General features: G+C 44.3%; 1 protein-coding gene across 2 annotated transcripts in view; it reads right to left on the bottom strand.

The window, feature by feature from the left end:
• The window catches only part of LOC115476096 (integrator complex subunit 1-like), a 90,854-nt gene that overhangs the window by 46,105 nt on the left and 28,617 nt on the right, over nt 1–16,132 (bottom strand). For both annotated transcript variants that reach the window (XM_030212249.1, XM_030212250.1), the window contains exons 15-21: nt 14,773–14,869; nt 11,400–11,491; nt 10,066–10,126; nt 6,055–6,252; nt 4,840–4,969; nt 4,032–4,211; nt 537–686 (exon numbers count right to left, since the gene is read on the bottom strand). In XM_030212249.1, coding sequence (XP_030068109.1) covers nt 537–686; nt 4,032–4,211; nt 4,840–4,969; nt 6,055–6,252; nt 10,066–10,126; nt 11,400–11,491; nt 14,773–14,869 — 908 coding nt within the window. The remainder of the gene's footprint in view (nt 1–536; nt 687–4,031; nt 4,212–4,839; nt 4,970–6,054; nt 6,253–10,065; nt 10,127–11,399; nt 11,492–14,772; nt 14,870–16,132) is intronic.

The following is a 16,132-nucleotide window of genomic DNA, read 5'->3' as shown; positions in this document are numbered from 1 at the left end:
GAGGAAGGAGAAAATTTCTGATAGATTTCAATTACAGATTAAAAACTACCTCCTCTGTTAGCCAATTTTCACTATAAGCACTGGAATGCATTTAACCAAATATATGTTGCTAAGATAGATCCCAGCCAAACACAAGTTTCTGCCGAAACCAAATCTGTGATTGAAACTGGCTGCTTGGTAAACCAAAACCATAAACTAAACTGCCCACTGCACTCCCTCCCCCACACCTGACCAAAAAAGCCCCCTCCTGAGCTTGCCCCTCTATCTCTGACCCCACCTCCCCCCCACCCCACCACACTCCTGCCCGTGCTGGTTCCAATCACAAAATGGCTCATGAGACGGACAGCCACTGCGTCAGGAGCAGTGGAACAGGGCAGGAATGAATAGGGTTCATTCCTGCCCCCGAAGAGGCACTAGACCACCAGGGCTTCCTAAGGTAGGCCCAGGGAGGACCTATGGGTGGTTGGGTGGTCGGGTCAGGTGGAGGAAGAATGATTTTTGCCATGATCCTTTGCATTTAAACATTCTTTTCTAACCTTCATGGCCAGAATGCGGGAAGCCACCTGGGGTGAACTGAGGCGTCTCAGGAAATAATCAAGAACTTCACAGGTCGTCTGCTCATCTGCTTTAGGACCCAAGAGCAAATCCTGCAGGCGTCCAAGCAGCTGCCTTTGTTTCTGTTGTCTCTAAATAGATGAAAAAAAGAAACACTCAAAAAACTATAAGAGGAGCAGATGAAGAGGCCTTCATGGAGACTCAGGAGGATGCAGCAGCCCAATCACTGTTCAGGCAGAGAAACCCATGAAAAGAATTGTAGACAGAGAGCATGCATGTCAAACAATAATTTTGCCTATTTCAGGAAACACCTCAAAACTTACCTATTAACAAAGTTTTTGACTAATACTTCTTCATGACCGCTACTGCTGCTCTTGATTTTGTTTGTTTTCATTATTGTTATGTTTCATCTTTTATTTTATTTTTTTTTGTTACATTTGTACCCCGCGCTTTCCCACTCATGGCAGGCTCAATGCGGCTTACATATTGTATACAGGCACTTATTTATACCTGGGGCAATGGAGGGTTAAGTGACTTGCCCAGAGTCACAAGGAGCTGCCTGTGCCTGAAGTGGGAATCGAACTCAGTTCCTCAGGACCAAAGTCCACCACCATAACCACTAGGCCACTCTCCACTATGTGAGAAAGGTTTGACATTTATGACGAAAAAGTGGGTTTCTAAGCCTGTAAACGGTATTATTCCATGGTGTATTTCTCCTAATTGACCAGCAGATGGTGATTGTTTTGTGTTTTAAAGCTGTTGCAGAAAAAGCCTCTTTTCCAGTTTGAGCTTGTGGAAAGGCAATTTGCAGTACCATTGGCCACATACTTTCAAAGTGAGTGCCCTGGGCTCTGATTGGCCCTGGAGTTCAAATCTAGCCAGGAGGTACTAGATGTTTCTTAGTGTCAGCCAGGGAGCAGAGAGAGAAAGATCTCTTTAGTGAGGCCCTGTGAGAAGTTACATTATATACTCTGTGAGCAGCTAAATTTCCTGAACTCCTCAGGTACTACTCAGGTAGTAAACAAATATAGTAACATAATAGATGACGGCAGAGAAAGACCTGTACGGTCCATCCAGTCTGCCCAACAAGATGAACTTATATGTGCTACTTTGTGTGTATACCTGACCTTGATTTGCATCTGCCATTTTCAGGCACAGACCGTAGAAGTCTGCCCAGCACTAGCCCCGCCTCTGCCACCCAATCTCCGCTAAGCTTCTAAGGATCCATTCCTTCTGAACAGGATTCCTTTATGTTTATCCCACACATTTTTGAACTCCGTTACCTTTTTCATCTCCACCACCTCGTTTAGATAGTTTTAAAATGGAACAGATCCATATTCAGTTACCTGTTACCATTTGCTGATTTCTTTCTTTTTCTGTTCACTGTTCAAGTTCTGTGACAATAACCCTTATTAGTTTATTGACTCTGTTGTCCTGGACTAAGAATCCTGGTTTGTGTTTTGTGGTCTATTGGTGCTTTTTAGGAACTGTGGGAAACCCGGAGTGTGGCCTCAGTGTCTTAAAAATCAACGGGGAATGACCTGAGAGTAGGAGACTAGCCCAGAGGCAAACGGGACCCAGTTGGTGGGAGGAGAGTGCTAGTATAGAGCATGTGCCCAGGTGCAGGCGGGCCTGAGCAGTGCTGGGGACTGACCTTCCAAGGTGGCCACAGGGTTTACCCTAGGCGGGTGCTAGTTTCATGACAACATTCAAGTACGTTGTTTTATAATATGGATTTATCATTATGTATGTTTTTATTACTACCTGCCCAGAACGGCAGATAGCACTATTTTATTTTAAAATGTATCCTCCACACTACGTTTAACACACGAGTTTCATAGTCGACCAAACTACTTATGCTTTACAGTCAAGGCTGAAGATACTGGGAGTAACCATAAACCAACACCTCTCTTTTGATCCACAAGTATCTATAGTCATAATGAAAATCTTTAGGACTTTGTGGAAGCTAAAAAGAATTAGACTCGTCTTCTCAAATGAGATTTTTTTCGCAATTTAATTCAATCTGTAGTTTTAACACAAATTGTTACTGCAATGCTCTTTATGAAGGATGTAAAGACGCTACTCAATAAATTACAAACAGCTCAGAACACTGCTGCACATTTTGTATATAGAGTACCATGTTATGAAAAGGCATTGTCTATAAATGTTTAGCTATAATGTTCTACTTCAGGTATGCTGCACTATTTCCCATCCCCCATCTTTCTTTATTATCAGCCACATAAAGGAATTTCTGGCTGATCACAAACTCTGATGGGGCCTCCAGTTGCTAGGGCAACTCAGCTACCTGGTATAACTTGTTACAAATGAAATTTACTGAGAAGAGGTGTGGCAAGGACACCAATTGCAAGCCTCCAGCATATATGAAAGACCCAATTACAAGTCTCCAGCACATATGCAGCACCTATGATTGGTCCAGGGTAGAGGAGAAGTGGATGCTCACCACAGGCCTATAAAAGCACGCTGCACACAAAGAAACTCTGAAAACTAGCCATGCTGGTAAGAGAGTTTCATATCCTCACATGGCAATTTTGCCACACGTCCATTTTTGGCCAAAAAAAGGGGGGGGGGGGGGGGGGGGGGCTTTTACAGGCACGCTAAAAAATGGATTGGCGCGCACCCAAAACCTGCGCTATCGTAAGCCATTTTTCAGCGCACCTTTGTAAAAGGACCCCTTAGTTTGTCCCGCCCGATGGCAGGACAGGCTGAAGGAAGGCCTCTGGGATTGGCCGGGGACCTTCTTTCTGGGCAGGACAAGCTGAAGGAAGGCCCCTGGGATTGGCTGAAGCAGCATGCTCTTGCTGACCGTGCCAGAATGGCTTAAAATAAATTAATCGCAACAGAAGAGTTACTGATTGCGGAGGGGGGGGGGGGGAGGACAAAAAGGAAGAGAGCAGAGAGGTGCTGCATCAGGGCAATGGGGAGAGAACATGCCCGAGCTACAGGGGAGAAGGACGCCAGGAGGGGGCCTGAGCCCAAATTTGGCAGACGGATGTTAAAATAGCTATTTTATCAACCGGTTCCCAAATTCTTAAAAAACTAACAAACGGCTCTCGCGAGCCAGTGCAAGTCGGGTCCAGCACACCACTGAATCTACTGAACTTTGATATGTTCCTCGTTCATCTAATTTTCAGTTTTTTTAATTAATCTGCATGTTATCCATTATATTGAACTTACAAATTAATTTTACTATATTACTTACTGAATTTAACTGTAAACCTTATTTCTTTCAATTCTGTTGATGTAAGCCACGTTGAACCTGAGCATGTTTTGGGATAATGTGGGATATAAATGTCAATCAACAAACCAATAAATAAATAAACGTATACACATATGCATACTTGCAGTATCAGTAGAAGTCTGTAGCTTCTCTCATTGGAGCTTCATGTTTTCTTTTTTGCTGAATCATAATAGAAAAAAAAAAAGAGTCCTGTGATTCTCCTGGGGACTTCGCTCACCTGCCGTTTCTTGGCTCGCTGCTCTTTACTTTCTCCTTCCTCATCTTCTTCACCAGATGTGGATTCTGCAGCAGCATCGTGCAGCAGAAATTCACAGAGGCACTGCACGGGCAGCACATCCAAAGACCCCTCACTCGACTGCACCAAATCAGCTAGCCATGGCATTGACTGGGAAGAGGCCTAGGGAAACAGAAAAAGTTTAAATCTAGAGCTTACAGCTGATTGAAAGCAGCATAAGAGAAGTCATCTTCAGTCGCTCCTGCTTATACGGTTTCCAATCCCAAGATGGCTGCCAGGACCTCCTGTGGCAATCTTGCGAGGCTGCCATGAGACATTCCAGCGATAATTTTAGCTGCGGAACTGGCAGGGGCAAGATTGACTGGGGTTCGCTCTGGCACTGAAGACCCACTGGACCACCAGGAGGCTTAAAGGTAGACCTGGGGAGGGTCTTTCTGGTAGTGGGAGGAAAGGAGGGGGGCAACAGGGACAGACAGTACTGACAGTGATCACTGTGGGGGGGGGGGGCTACCAAGAATGAAGGTAGGAGGGAGGTGGTTCGGTTTCAGTTTTTAACTGCAAATTTCGGTTGCTGGTTCAGTTTTGGTCAGCCTCTAGGCACATGGATATCAGAGCACTGAATCAAGACCTTAATGATGGGTTCTAGGAAAACAGCAGTAATAGGGTGGAAAGGAACCAATTCCAAGAGATCACTTGGAATTGGTTCCTTTCCACCCTGTTACTGCTGTGTTCTGCCTTTGTGGAGAGTCTGAACCCCATTTGTCTTTTCGGGGGTTCTAGGAAAACCCACCTGGCGCTGGATGATGTTGAGCAGAAAGTCTGGATTTCGGCTGCGACACAGAAGGTGCCCTAGACGCAGGGACTGGTTAAGGGTTTTCACTTGTTCCAGAACATGAGGTGGTGGCCTCCGTGGAGGACCCCTACAAGAAGAGAAATGGCCACTGAAAAAGTACTCCTGACATGATACTGAGATGGGGGACAAAAGCTAAAAGCTGACTGTGCAGTAGGGCACAGGACCCCCAGCCAGTGGAGGTAGTGCATGGAAATCTCTCCTATGGATATTAATAAAGAACATCCTGAAAAATGGACTGCCTGGATACCCCAGGACGGATTTGGAAACCACTGTTCTAGGGGTATTAGCAGCAGAACAGATGGTCAACCATGAACACATGCAAGTCTGAACTTGTAGACGATCAAGTGAGTCAGGCTGTGGCCACTGTTCATTTGACTTCAGAGGTAATCCACACTGTCCCTCCCTCTGGGGTCAGCTAGACAATGGAACACATTTATAAATATCGCTCCACAAGAGCAAGAAGCACAACAAAGCTGCCTGCCTATGAGCACTCTGGGGGAAAGAAAAAGCTTTACGTTTTAAACATCTTATATTTATTTATTTATGTATTTATTTTAAAGTAAAAATGGCTGCCTCTCCCAAAGGCAATATACCTTTCCAGCGAAAGGGTAGCTCTTCCCAGCTAAGTATGGAAGATGGGGAGGAAGGGGGAGAGGGACTCGGGGCACCCGAGTTTAGCACCCCAGAGGCTGGAAAAGAAAGAAAAGAAATCCCTATCTGCCAAGCCTCTAACAGAGATTCCCCAGGCACAGAAACAGCAGCAGCCTTATTGTTCTTATTATTAGCTTCTAAAAGAAAAAAGAGAAAAAGAGAGACTAATGGGCTCACTTCCTACCTGCTGGGTGACTGAGAAAATACTGAGGCTAGGGTCACATGGCCAGGGCTCTCACTGGCTCTCTAGTCTTAGAATTTTCTCAATCTCCACCTGCTGGTAGGCGTGCACAACCCATCAGTCCAATCCTGGTCCGGTCCGGTGGGACACTAAGTAAATATCGGTTCACAAATCTATCTGGTGGTCTTGAGGCTTTGCATACTGCATATGATGCCGCTATCAATTGACTTAGTTGAATGACAAAACACATGCTAAGAAAAGAGGTGACCATTTCTATGAAATGGGGTATAGAGAAGCAGACTATACAGGAGGACACTTACTGGGGGTCCAGGCTGGTGAGCTGTGACAACAGCAGGCTGTTACTCTCTGTTATTGTCTGTTTTGTTGATGCAGCAGCCAGGTGGCTCTCGAACGCCAGGATCTCCTGTTTCTCTCGCTGAGAGACCTGGAGCTCACGATTGACCAGTTCTGTCCTGGTTTCTTCATCTGTCACTGTGCAAGGTGGGTAGGAGTAATTACTGTAGAAAAACAGAAAGGCCCTTTAATCCTCACTTGGACCATGCCTCCAAAATAAACAATGAAGGAAAAATGCTCATAACGTTTAAACCAGCCGTCTCCCCTGAGCAAGACACTGTGTTTAATAGAACTGTGCTTTTATTATGTTACTTAGTTATAAGATTTTTATATATAATTTTCGTGAATGCTCATTCAAAATGGTTTACAGAGTTGTCGTAAAACAAAAAATTTCCTTTCCACCCCACCAGACCAGTCCAGAACTGATGGATGATGTCCTGTCACCTAGCACAAGGTGACAGACTTAACAGCTGTGAGTTCCACACCATATAAATTATTGCACAGGCACAGCTCACCAATATTCTCTGTCTCCAGCAGATGGTAGCAAACATTCCATGCAATTCTGTACTGCTGGTCTAGATCCTGGGCCTGATTCATCAGCTGGCTTTCAGCAAAGCAACTTACAGGGTGGCCTAATTCTAGTAGCGGCAGCTCAGGGATGGACATTGTGGCACACGTGGAAGCCACTTGTGGGGCTTCGGTCCTCAGGGTGGCGGCACCAGGAGCCCACCCACTCTAGGGATTATTTTTGACATCCCACAAGTTCTGGAACAGTGAGAAGCAATGTAATGGAAGGAGAAATTAGATCTTACCTGATAATTTTCTTTCCATTAGTCCTTCACACTATTCCAGAGGCCTACCCAAGATTTCTGAGTTATTTACTCGGTGCAAAGAAATGGGTCAAATAATGACACCACTTTGCATGGTGCATCCTGCATATCTCTCATTCTCTACAAGTTGTCTAGAGATGAGAGAGGTCCACACGTTTGCTCGTCTGGTTAGTGTTAGGTTAGCGAGTTGTTTAAGGTGGTTGTGTTTATTCTGAGTTTCTCCTTACTGCTTGTCTACACAAATACTGAAGAGCTGGACTGGATGCCAAGAGATAGGTCTCAGCTCAGTCTTCAGTTCTCAATCTACATCTGCTGGTTGATGGACACAACTAACCCACAAGTTCTGGAATACTGGGAAGCTACGTAATAGAAATACATTTTAGCAGGCATTAACCTACAAATTAATGCATGTTAAGTCTTTTTGCACACATTAAAGTTTTTTCATTAAACCAAATGTGTGAAATAAACTGGGGAAAAAAACCCCACCAGAAAAACAATTTCCCAAAATTCAAAAAAATCAATGAAAAGTTTTGCCTGTGCACATCCCTGGTGCTTAAGCATCAGCCTCAGTCTTGACTAAGGTACGGAGGAGTAGTCTAATGGTAAGTACAGCGGCCTGAGAACCAGGAACAAAAAGCAGCTTAGACTGTGAGCCCATTACGGACAAAGAAACTACCTGCATACAGGACTAAATTCTATTCATGGCGCCAAAAAAAAACAAAAAAAAAACGCTTAGTGCTATTCTATAAAACCACACTTGGCCATTTACTCCAATGGAAACGTGGTGCAAATGCTCATACCTACACCTCAGGTGTGGATTCCACTTTATTCTATAACTAGTAAAAAAAAGGCCCGTTTCCGAAACCAATGAAACGGGCGCTAGCATGTGGCTTTTTTTGTGTGTGTGTATGTCTCACAGAGTTATTTTGTGTGTGAGTGTGTGTGTGAGTGTGTGAGGGTGCGGTGTGTGTCTTTTTTTGTTTTGTTTTTTGCTTGGGGGTTGGGGGATGTGCTGTGCTGTCCTTGGTCGCCGTTTGCTGCTGGCTAGGTCGCGGGTAATCCTTCCAGCTGGGCCGCAGCTTGTCCTGTTCGCCCACATCCCAGATGGTGACGGGCACGTTGTTTTCCGGCTCCTCTGACTCCATGTCAAGTGATCCCAAATATAGTCTGTGCTATAGGCCCTCTGGCACTCTTCAGTACTGGCATTAGGCATTTAAAAATTTCTCCCCCCCCCCCCCCCCCCCCGGGTCTATTTTTGCACATACCCACAGCAGGAATATTCTTCTCTCATTCCAGCGGTGGTTCTGTGCTCTCCGTGCTGCACAGATAATGAGCCATTCTGCTGGGGAATGCTCCTCCCTTATTGTCACGTAGTTTCCTCTGATTGGTCCGTCTTACGTTGCCTAGTGTTGCCTGGGAACGGTGTTGTGATGGTCCTTTGTGTTTCAGAATGTTGAGGGTGTTTTTTCTGATTGGTCCGTCATGCGAGGGCGGGGCAGAGAGACATGGTCAGTGTTGTGGCTTCACCACCATGAATCCATGAACCCTTCAGGGAGTGACTGAGTGACTTCAGAACGTTGTCTTCAGAACGTTGAGGGTGAGTTTTATTATAGTAGATTACACGTCTAACTAAAAGGAATGCCCCTGATCTGCCCATGACCCTCCCATGCTTGCCCCCTTTTTTCACTCGTGTGGATCCCACACCTAAATTTAGACATGCACATTTTTATGTTTAAACACTTTTTATTGAACACCAATAAAATAACAATCCAAATGTCACTTGTAAATTGTTCAATTTTTTTCAGTACACACCCTCCCCACCCTCTCTCTTACCAACCCCCTCCCCCGATGAATAGAAACAAACTTGTTTCCAAGGGAAAAACATTGAGGATAAAACAGCCATTAGGACTTCAATATAGCAATTACATTAGAGAAAGGAGGGAGGCCTGTGTTCTGATAGCCTTCCTCAACTTGTCTATTAGATTGTAAGCTCTTTGAGCAGGGACTGTCTCTCTTTGTTAAATTGTACAGCGCTGCGTAACCCTAGTAGCGCTCTAGAAATGTTAAGTAGTAGTAGTAACTAGCCCCAACGTTCCGTTATGTTAAGTTCCAGCCATTTTCCCCAAGAACCAAACAATTGACCATTCACCAACCTCTATATGATTTAGCTTGAATAAGCTTCATGAGAAACACTGCAATATAGAGTAATAAACTTTCTCCCTAAGAATTTAAGATTTCCCCCCTCCCTTATTACACCCCCTCATTTCCTGGTCCCTAGTACCCCCCTCTTCCCCCCTCCAACCTCACCCCCAACCCCAAGAACCCGTCTACTTCCCAAACTACTAAACATACCGGACAGCTACCACTCCTAAAACTTCTATACCTTGTTCACTATTAAGCTTTGACCCCGGGGACTGAGAGACAGCAAGAAAGGATCTAGACATGCACATTTTAAATAATTCTAATCAGTGCCAATAAATTTGTTTGTTAAGTCAATTACTGATGCTAATTAGCTCGTTATTCAATTAACTTGCATGTACCCAAATTTGTGCATGCAAATTGTTAGCATTTTTTATTTTGTTTTTTTTATAGAACTCTTTACAGCCCAATATTCAGCGACCCTTATCCAAATAGCAAGTGCTTCTTAAAATTTCTGTAGACCAATCAAGATAGTACTAGGGCAGCCTTGGGGGGGGTGGGGGGTGGAGCCAAAATTTATCCAGATACCAGCACTAGTATCCAGATAATGCCAGCGGTCAACTATATACCTGGTCGTTCAAGGCCAGTATCTGGATATCAGCTGGTACTAAACGTTTGAGTATATCTTTAAACACTGCAGGCTGAGCGTAGAGTCTGAATATTGCTCGATTATTTATTTATTTGTTGCATTTGTATCCCACATTTCCCCACCTATTTGCAGGCTCAATGTGGCTTACAATGTTCCGTCATGGCAATCGCCATTCCAGAGTAAAAGATACAATTGATATTACATAAAGAACATGGATAACACAATAAAATTAAGCAATCAGGTATAGAGAGATCACATCTCTCATCTCCCTCTCCCAGAAGACAAGAGACAACAGGGGCTGCAATGCCAGAGATGTCTTTCCTTCACACAAGGCTAAAATAAAGCGCAGTCAGACTCACTTGGTCATCACCATTTCCATCAGCATCTTCAGCGTAGGGTACTCCTCCCAGGCAGTCAAACCTGCAAAGACATAAGGAGACATCTATCGTTATCATGTTTGTGTGCAAAGATCAATGCTTCCCAGTAAGTGTTCTGCTTGGAACCATTTTTAAAGGATATTTCCTCACAAGGCGAGTTATTTTCAAAAGATTGTACCCGGATAATTTAAGTAGTTAACTGGGTAAACTTGGGGGCTGCAGTGAGGAAGAGAAAGAGAGCAGAGCCAAACAATAATGTGTGACATTTCACTTTGTGGAACCTGTGAAAAGGTGACTTGTACTAAAACACAAGTTGCACCATCAGCCTCTGATTTTTCACAGAGAAACACTGCAGGAAGCTTCTCTTTGATTATTCACTTGCAGGCCCGAGAGTCCTGCAAACTCCACTTTTTTTTTTTTTAATTGTCCCCGCAATTTTAACACTGACTATCCTCCAAAATTAAAATCACCCTCGATATTAACATAATGTTGGAGCTGACAATTTGCCCTCTGTTTAAAAAATATCAATAAGAAATTACATGAACATCCTGCATCTTACTTTTACTTCTTTTCCTGGGATTTGATTCTGTGATTCACTTTTGGGTGTCATCCACAGTTCAAAAACCAGTGTAGTACATAAGTAATGCCATACTGGGAAAAGACCAAGGGTCCATCGAGCCCAGCATCTTGTCCACGACAGCGGCCAATCCAGGCCAAGGGCACCTGGCAAGCTTCCCAAATGTACAAACATTCTATACATGTTATTCCTGGGATTTTGGATTTTTCCAAGTCCGTTTAGTAGCAGTTTATGGACTTGTCCTTTAGGAAACCGTCCAACCCCCTTTTAAACTCTGCTAAGCTAACCGCCTTCACCACATTTTCCGGCAATGAATTCCAGAGTTTAATTACACGTTGGGTGAAGAAAAATTTTCTCCGATTTGTTTTAAATTTACTACACTGTAGTTTAATCGCATGCCCCCTAGTCCTAGTATTTTTGGAAAGCGTGAACAGACGCTTCACATCCACCTGTTCCATTCCACTCATTATTTTATATACCTCTATCATGACTCCACTCAGCCGTCTCTTCTCCAAGCTGAATAGCCCTAGCCTCCTTAGTCTTTCTTCATAGGGAAGTCGTCCCATCCCTGCTATCATTTTAGTGTAGTAGATATATGAACAGAGAGTGGAGACAGTGGTGAAGGGCATACACAGAACCAAAGATCTCTCACAACAGCACAAATCGACAGTCTATGCATATAAATGCACACAGGGAAAGGGAAATCTCTGCCACAAAGCTGAAGAAATGCCTCACTCACCTATGTTTTCAGGGTTAAAGGCAGCCACCACGAGTAGCAGAGGCCAAGCTTTCCAGTACAGCGTGGAAATGGCCAGGTTTGGAGGTTGGTACCTGGAATAAAACCCAAAAGAGAACTTACTACTACTACTACTTAACATTTCTAAAGCGCTACTCGGGTTACGCAGCGCTGTACAGATTTACAAATAAGGATAGTCCCTGCTCAAAGGAGCTTACAATCTAAAGGACGAAATGTCAAGTTGGGGCAGTCTAGATTTCTTGAATAGAAGTATAATGGTTAGGTGCCGAATGCAACATTGAAGAGGTGGGTTTTGAGAAGGGATTTGAAGATGGGTAGGGAGGGGGCTTGGCGTATGGGCTCAGGGAGTTTATTCCAAGCATAGGGAGAGGCGAGGAAGAAAGGGCGGAGCCTGGAGTTGGCAGTGGTGGAGAAAGGTACTGAGAGGAGGGATTTGTCCTGTGAGCGGAGGTTTCGGGTAGGAACGTAAGGGGAGATGAGGGTAGAGAGGTAATGAGGGGCTGCAGATCGAGTGCATTTGTAGGTTAGTAGGAGAAGCTTGAACTTCTGCTAGGCACTCCAATGTGTAGATCATTTCCACTCAAAAAAACTCTTCTACAGGATCTCCAAACTTCTTCAAAGAAAATACTATAGATTATAACATATATTGCTAACGAGTTCACTTGCAATATAAAAATACAAAGGAGGAGGAAAAGATCTCAAAGTCTGGGTGCTCAAATGAACATTGCCATTTCTGTCTTCACAGCACTCACCAGGCCATTACATCATCATTGGCCAAAAACCTCCTTACATATATATATTTTTAAATATTTTTCAATAATTTTAAAAATTTTATTTTTTTTAATGCTCACAACAAACAATGCATATAAAAAAATCTTATTTCAAGGTACTTAGCTTCTTATTAGTCGACCAAGCTGCACGGTTTTTATATGCATTGTCTATTGTTCACTGAGTGAGTGAGCAGGATGTTGAGCATTAAAAGAAAAAAAAAAATAATGTAAGGAGGTTTTTGGCCAGCGATGATGTAATGGCCCGGTGAGTGCTGTGAAGACAGAAATGGCAATGTTCATTTCAGCACCCGGGTACTTTGAGGACTTTTCCTCCTCCTTTGTATTTTTATATTGCAAGTGGACTCCGCTGTGTAGGGCCAAGTGTAGGATGACAGTCTTAAGAAAGCAGTGGGTGTCGTGAAACAAAACCCAAATCAAAAGCAAGGGAGAGGAGAGGTTTTGGCAGAGATAAACAGGATCTATATTTACAAAGCTGGTTAAGGATGGAAATCATACACTACAAGTTTGGGTCCCTGACATTAATCTAAAATACACGATGGCTAATGGCTAGGTTGAAACCTAACGGTGCACTTCACATATCTTGTATGTTTTTTTAACCGGAGGAAAAAGCCCCGTATTTTTGGCTATACAGCTCAATGACTTGTTGGAGTTCTAACTGTCATAGGCAAAAAACCTCCCGGTAATCAAGTTTATATCCAGTCTTGCATAAACTTAGATAAAACACCACTTATCTTGTTGGTCAGATTTATTTCCCGTGATCTGTTGCCACTCCGTCAATTCCACTGCCGACACTGGCTCAGTGTCGGAAACCTGGGCCAGTGTCGGCAGTGGAATTGACGGAGTGGCAACAGATCATGGGAAATAAATCTGACCAACAAGATAAGTGGTGTTTTATCTAAGTTTATGCAAGACTGGATATAAACTTGATTACCGGGAGGTTTTTTGCCTATGATGACAGTTAGAACTCCAACAAGTCATTGAGCTGTATAGCCAAAAATACGGGGCTTTTTCCTCCGGTTAAAAAACATACAATATATGTGAAGTGCACCGTTAGGTTTCAGTGAGATAATACTGGAAGTAGAGGGTTCCTAATTGACGCTCAAGTACAGTTTGTAGGTAATGGCTCAGCTGGTCTAAAAGACAATTCGTCTAAACACAGGATACTGAGGCAAAAACCAGTGTAATTTTGTAAGAAAAAACTACAGCAAGATACAGGTCTCAGTGCTTTTGATTTTCGGAAAATAAATATTAGCACATTAACTTTATGGAAGAAGTTAATTTTATAAATTTATGAGTGAAGAAAGTTAGTGTGAGAAAATTTAAAAAGCACACGTTTGTCAATGTTCTTCTAAAAGCATAGACTGTGGGCAATGCTACATGGGGATAACGCCTTGATTAGATTAAAGCCATTGGCGTATTCTCATTATTGACTTTAAAAAAGTGATCTGCCACTTTATGACAAATTTATGACTTCACATCTTTCTCTATAATTTAATTTTTACACCAATTGTCCATTAGATGAATTAACTTTTAGACAAATTGTCTCTCTAGATGAACTGTACCTTAGACCAACTGTCATTAATCGAACTGTACCAAACCCACTGGTTTCTGGTTGACTTATTATTTTGTTAAGAAAGGTTGGCTGGGGGGAAGGAAGAAGAGAAGGTGTATTCATAAAAACTAAAAAGCAATTTTTAAGAGTGGTTTGCTATTTAATGGAATACTGTGGTTTTGCTCAGTATCCTTACGTACACTTGTTATTAATAATATTGATTTCCATTCACGATTTATAAGCTTATAACTGCTTGTTAATAATAGTTAAATTAAAAACAAGATCAAGGTGATAAGCAAAATCTGGCACTCTCTCTCTCTACCAGGGTATGAAGCTGAGACATGATGTAGGAAAGCTATTACATAGCAGGGGCGTAGCTAGGTGGAGCCACAGGGGCATGGGCCCCAAACAGATTTAGCCCTGCCCCCCTGCTTTCACCCCCCATGCCGCCGACCCTCCCCTGCTGCCAGGTACCTTTGCTGGCAGGGGTCCCCAACCCCCGCCATCCGAAATCCTCTTCAGCGCCGGTCTCCAGCGTGTTCGCTGATCTGGATTCTGTTTCTGAGAGTCCTGACGTCCTGCCCGACATCAGGACTCACAGAAACAGAATCCAGATCAGCGAGCGCGCCAGACTCAGAGACCGGCGCTGAAGGGGACTTTGGCTGGTGGGGGTTGGGGACCCCCGCCAGCAAAGGTACCTGGCGGGCGAGGATTGGAACTTGGCGGCAACGGGAGGGGGGTCAAAATGGACAGGGAGGGGTGCTAAAATGTGACCCCTCACCTCGGGGTCTGGACCCCCCTCCAGCCGAAGTCTGGTTACACCCCTGTTACATAGCAGGATGGAACCTCTTCTGAAACATCCACGCTTGCAGCCTGGGAGTCAATAGCAGGCGGGGGTAACCTCAATACCAACACAACCTAGTGTCTCAAAATCTAAATAAATACATAAGACAGTGAATATTGTACAGGATCAAATCCTTACGACTCATACAATCTGTCATTCTCATATTACCCTTGGGGCAGCTGAATGTTCTCGGGATGGTGGTAGGTGCACAGGTTGAGGACTGCATCAAGAAGCTGAATTCTCTCCACTCTCAAGACATCCACATCTGCAAGATGAACCCCCCCACCAAAAAAAAAAACCAAAAGCAAATCTTATTCAACTGTTTATCCAACGAAAATACTAAAGCTCACAAATCATCTGGTCAAAACCGGTCCTTTTTGTGCAGAGGAAGTGCTACAGTCACTAAAGGGGTCTTTTACTAAGGCGCACTCACGCTTTTAGCACGCGCTAAACGCTAGAGATGCCATAGGAATGCACTGGCGTCTCTAACATTTAGCACGCGCCTATTTTTAGTGCGCACTAAAAACGTGAGCACACCTTAGTAAAAGACCCTCTAAAATCCCACCTTTGTGTTTTGGCATGAATACTGAGGGTCCCTCCATTTCAGCATCTGCATATTTCCATCTAGCCCTCCTCTTACTCAACCCCGCGCTCCCGCTTATCCCAGCACTCACCTGTCACCTGCAGTCTATCATATACTTGCTCTCCACAACTCACAGGCCCACCTTTTTCAGGTTGCTTTTAACTCTTAACTCCTATTTAAGTTTTCAGTACCCAAATCTGATTTAAAGCCCTGATCCCTTATTTGTCCTGTCTTGAATAAACTGTAAGCTTTGTTGAATGAAGACTGTCTTGAATGTATTTGAGTAGTACGTTTAGAATTTTTATTAAAATTCTTATATACCACTACACAATACAAATAAATGATTGATCTAAACAGTTTATATCAGGGGCGTAGCCAAATCTTGGCGGGAGGGGGGCGGAGCCCGAGATGGGGGGGGGCACTGTTTAGCCGCCTCCCCCGCTGCCACTTTGGACCACCTCCGCCGCCGACCCCCCCCCCCCTCCCCGCCACCACAAAAACCCTCCCCCATCGACATCAGGCACCTTGTTTGCTGGCGGGGGTCCCTAACCCCCGCCAGCCGAAGAGTCTTCTTCAGCGCCGGTTAACTCTGGTGCCTTCGCTGTGTGATGATCTGTTTCAAACTCCTGACGTCCTGCACCGTGCACGTCCTGTATGTTGCCCCGTGTAGGACGTAAGGCGTCAGAAACAGATTATCACACAATGAAGGCGCCGGAATCAACCGGCGCTGAAGAAGACTCTTCGGCTGGCAGGGGTTGGGGACCCCCGCCAGCAAACAAGGTACCTGATGTGGCAGCGGGGCGGCCGGTAGCTGGGGGGGTCAAATGTAGAGGGGGCCAGGGCTTAATCTGTGGGGACCCATGCCCCCACGTAGCTACGCCCCTGGTTTACATATAAAACACGCAAAATCAAAAAGATTAACAACATGGAACTGACCTACTCCCA

The sequence above is a fragment of the Microcaecilia unicolor genome, chromosome 8 (assembly GCF_901765095.1).
Source record: "Microcaecilia unicolor chromosome 8, aMicUni1.1, whole genome shotgun sequence".
NCBI classification, from domain to species: domain Eukaryota; kingdom Metazoa; phylum Chordata; class Amphibia; order Gymnophiona; family Siphonopidae; genus Microcaecilia; species Microcaecilia unicolor.
The sequence above is the reverse complement of the archived record's forward strand: the minus strand, read 5'-3'. Positions and strand labels throughout refer to the sequence as shown.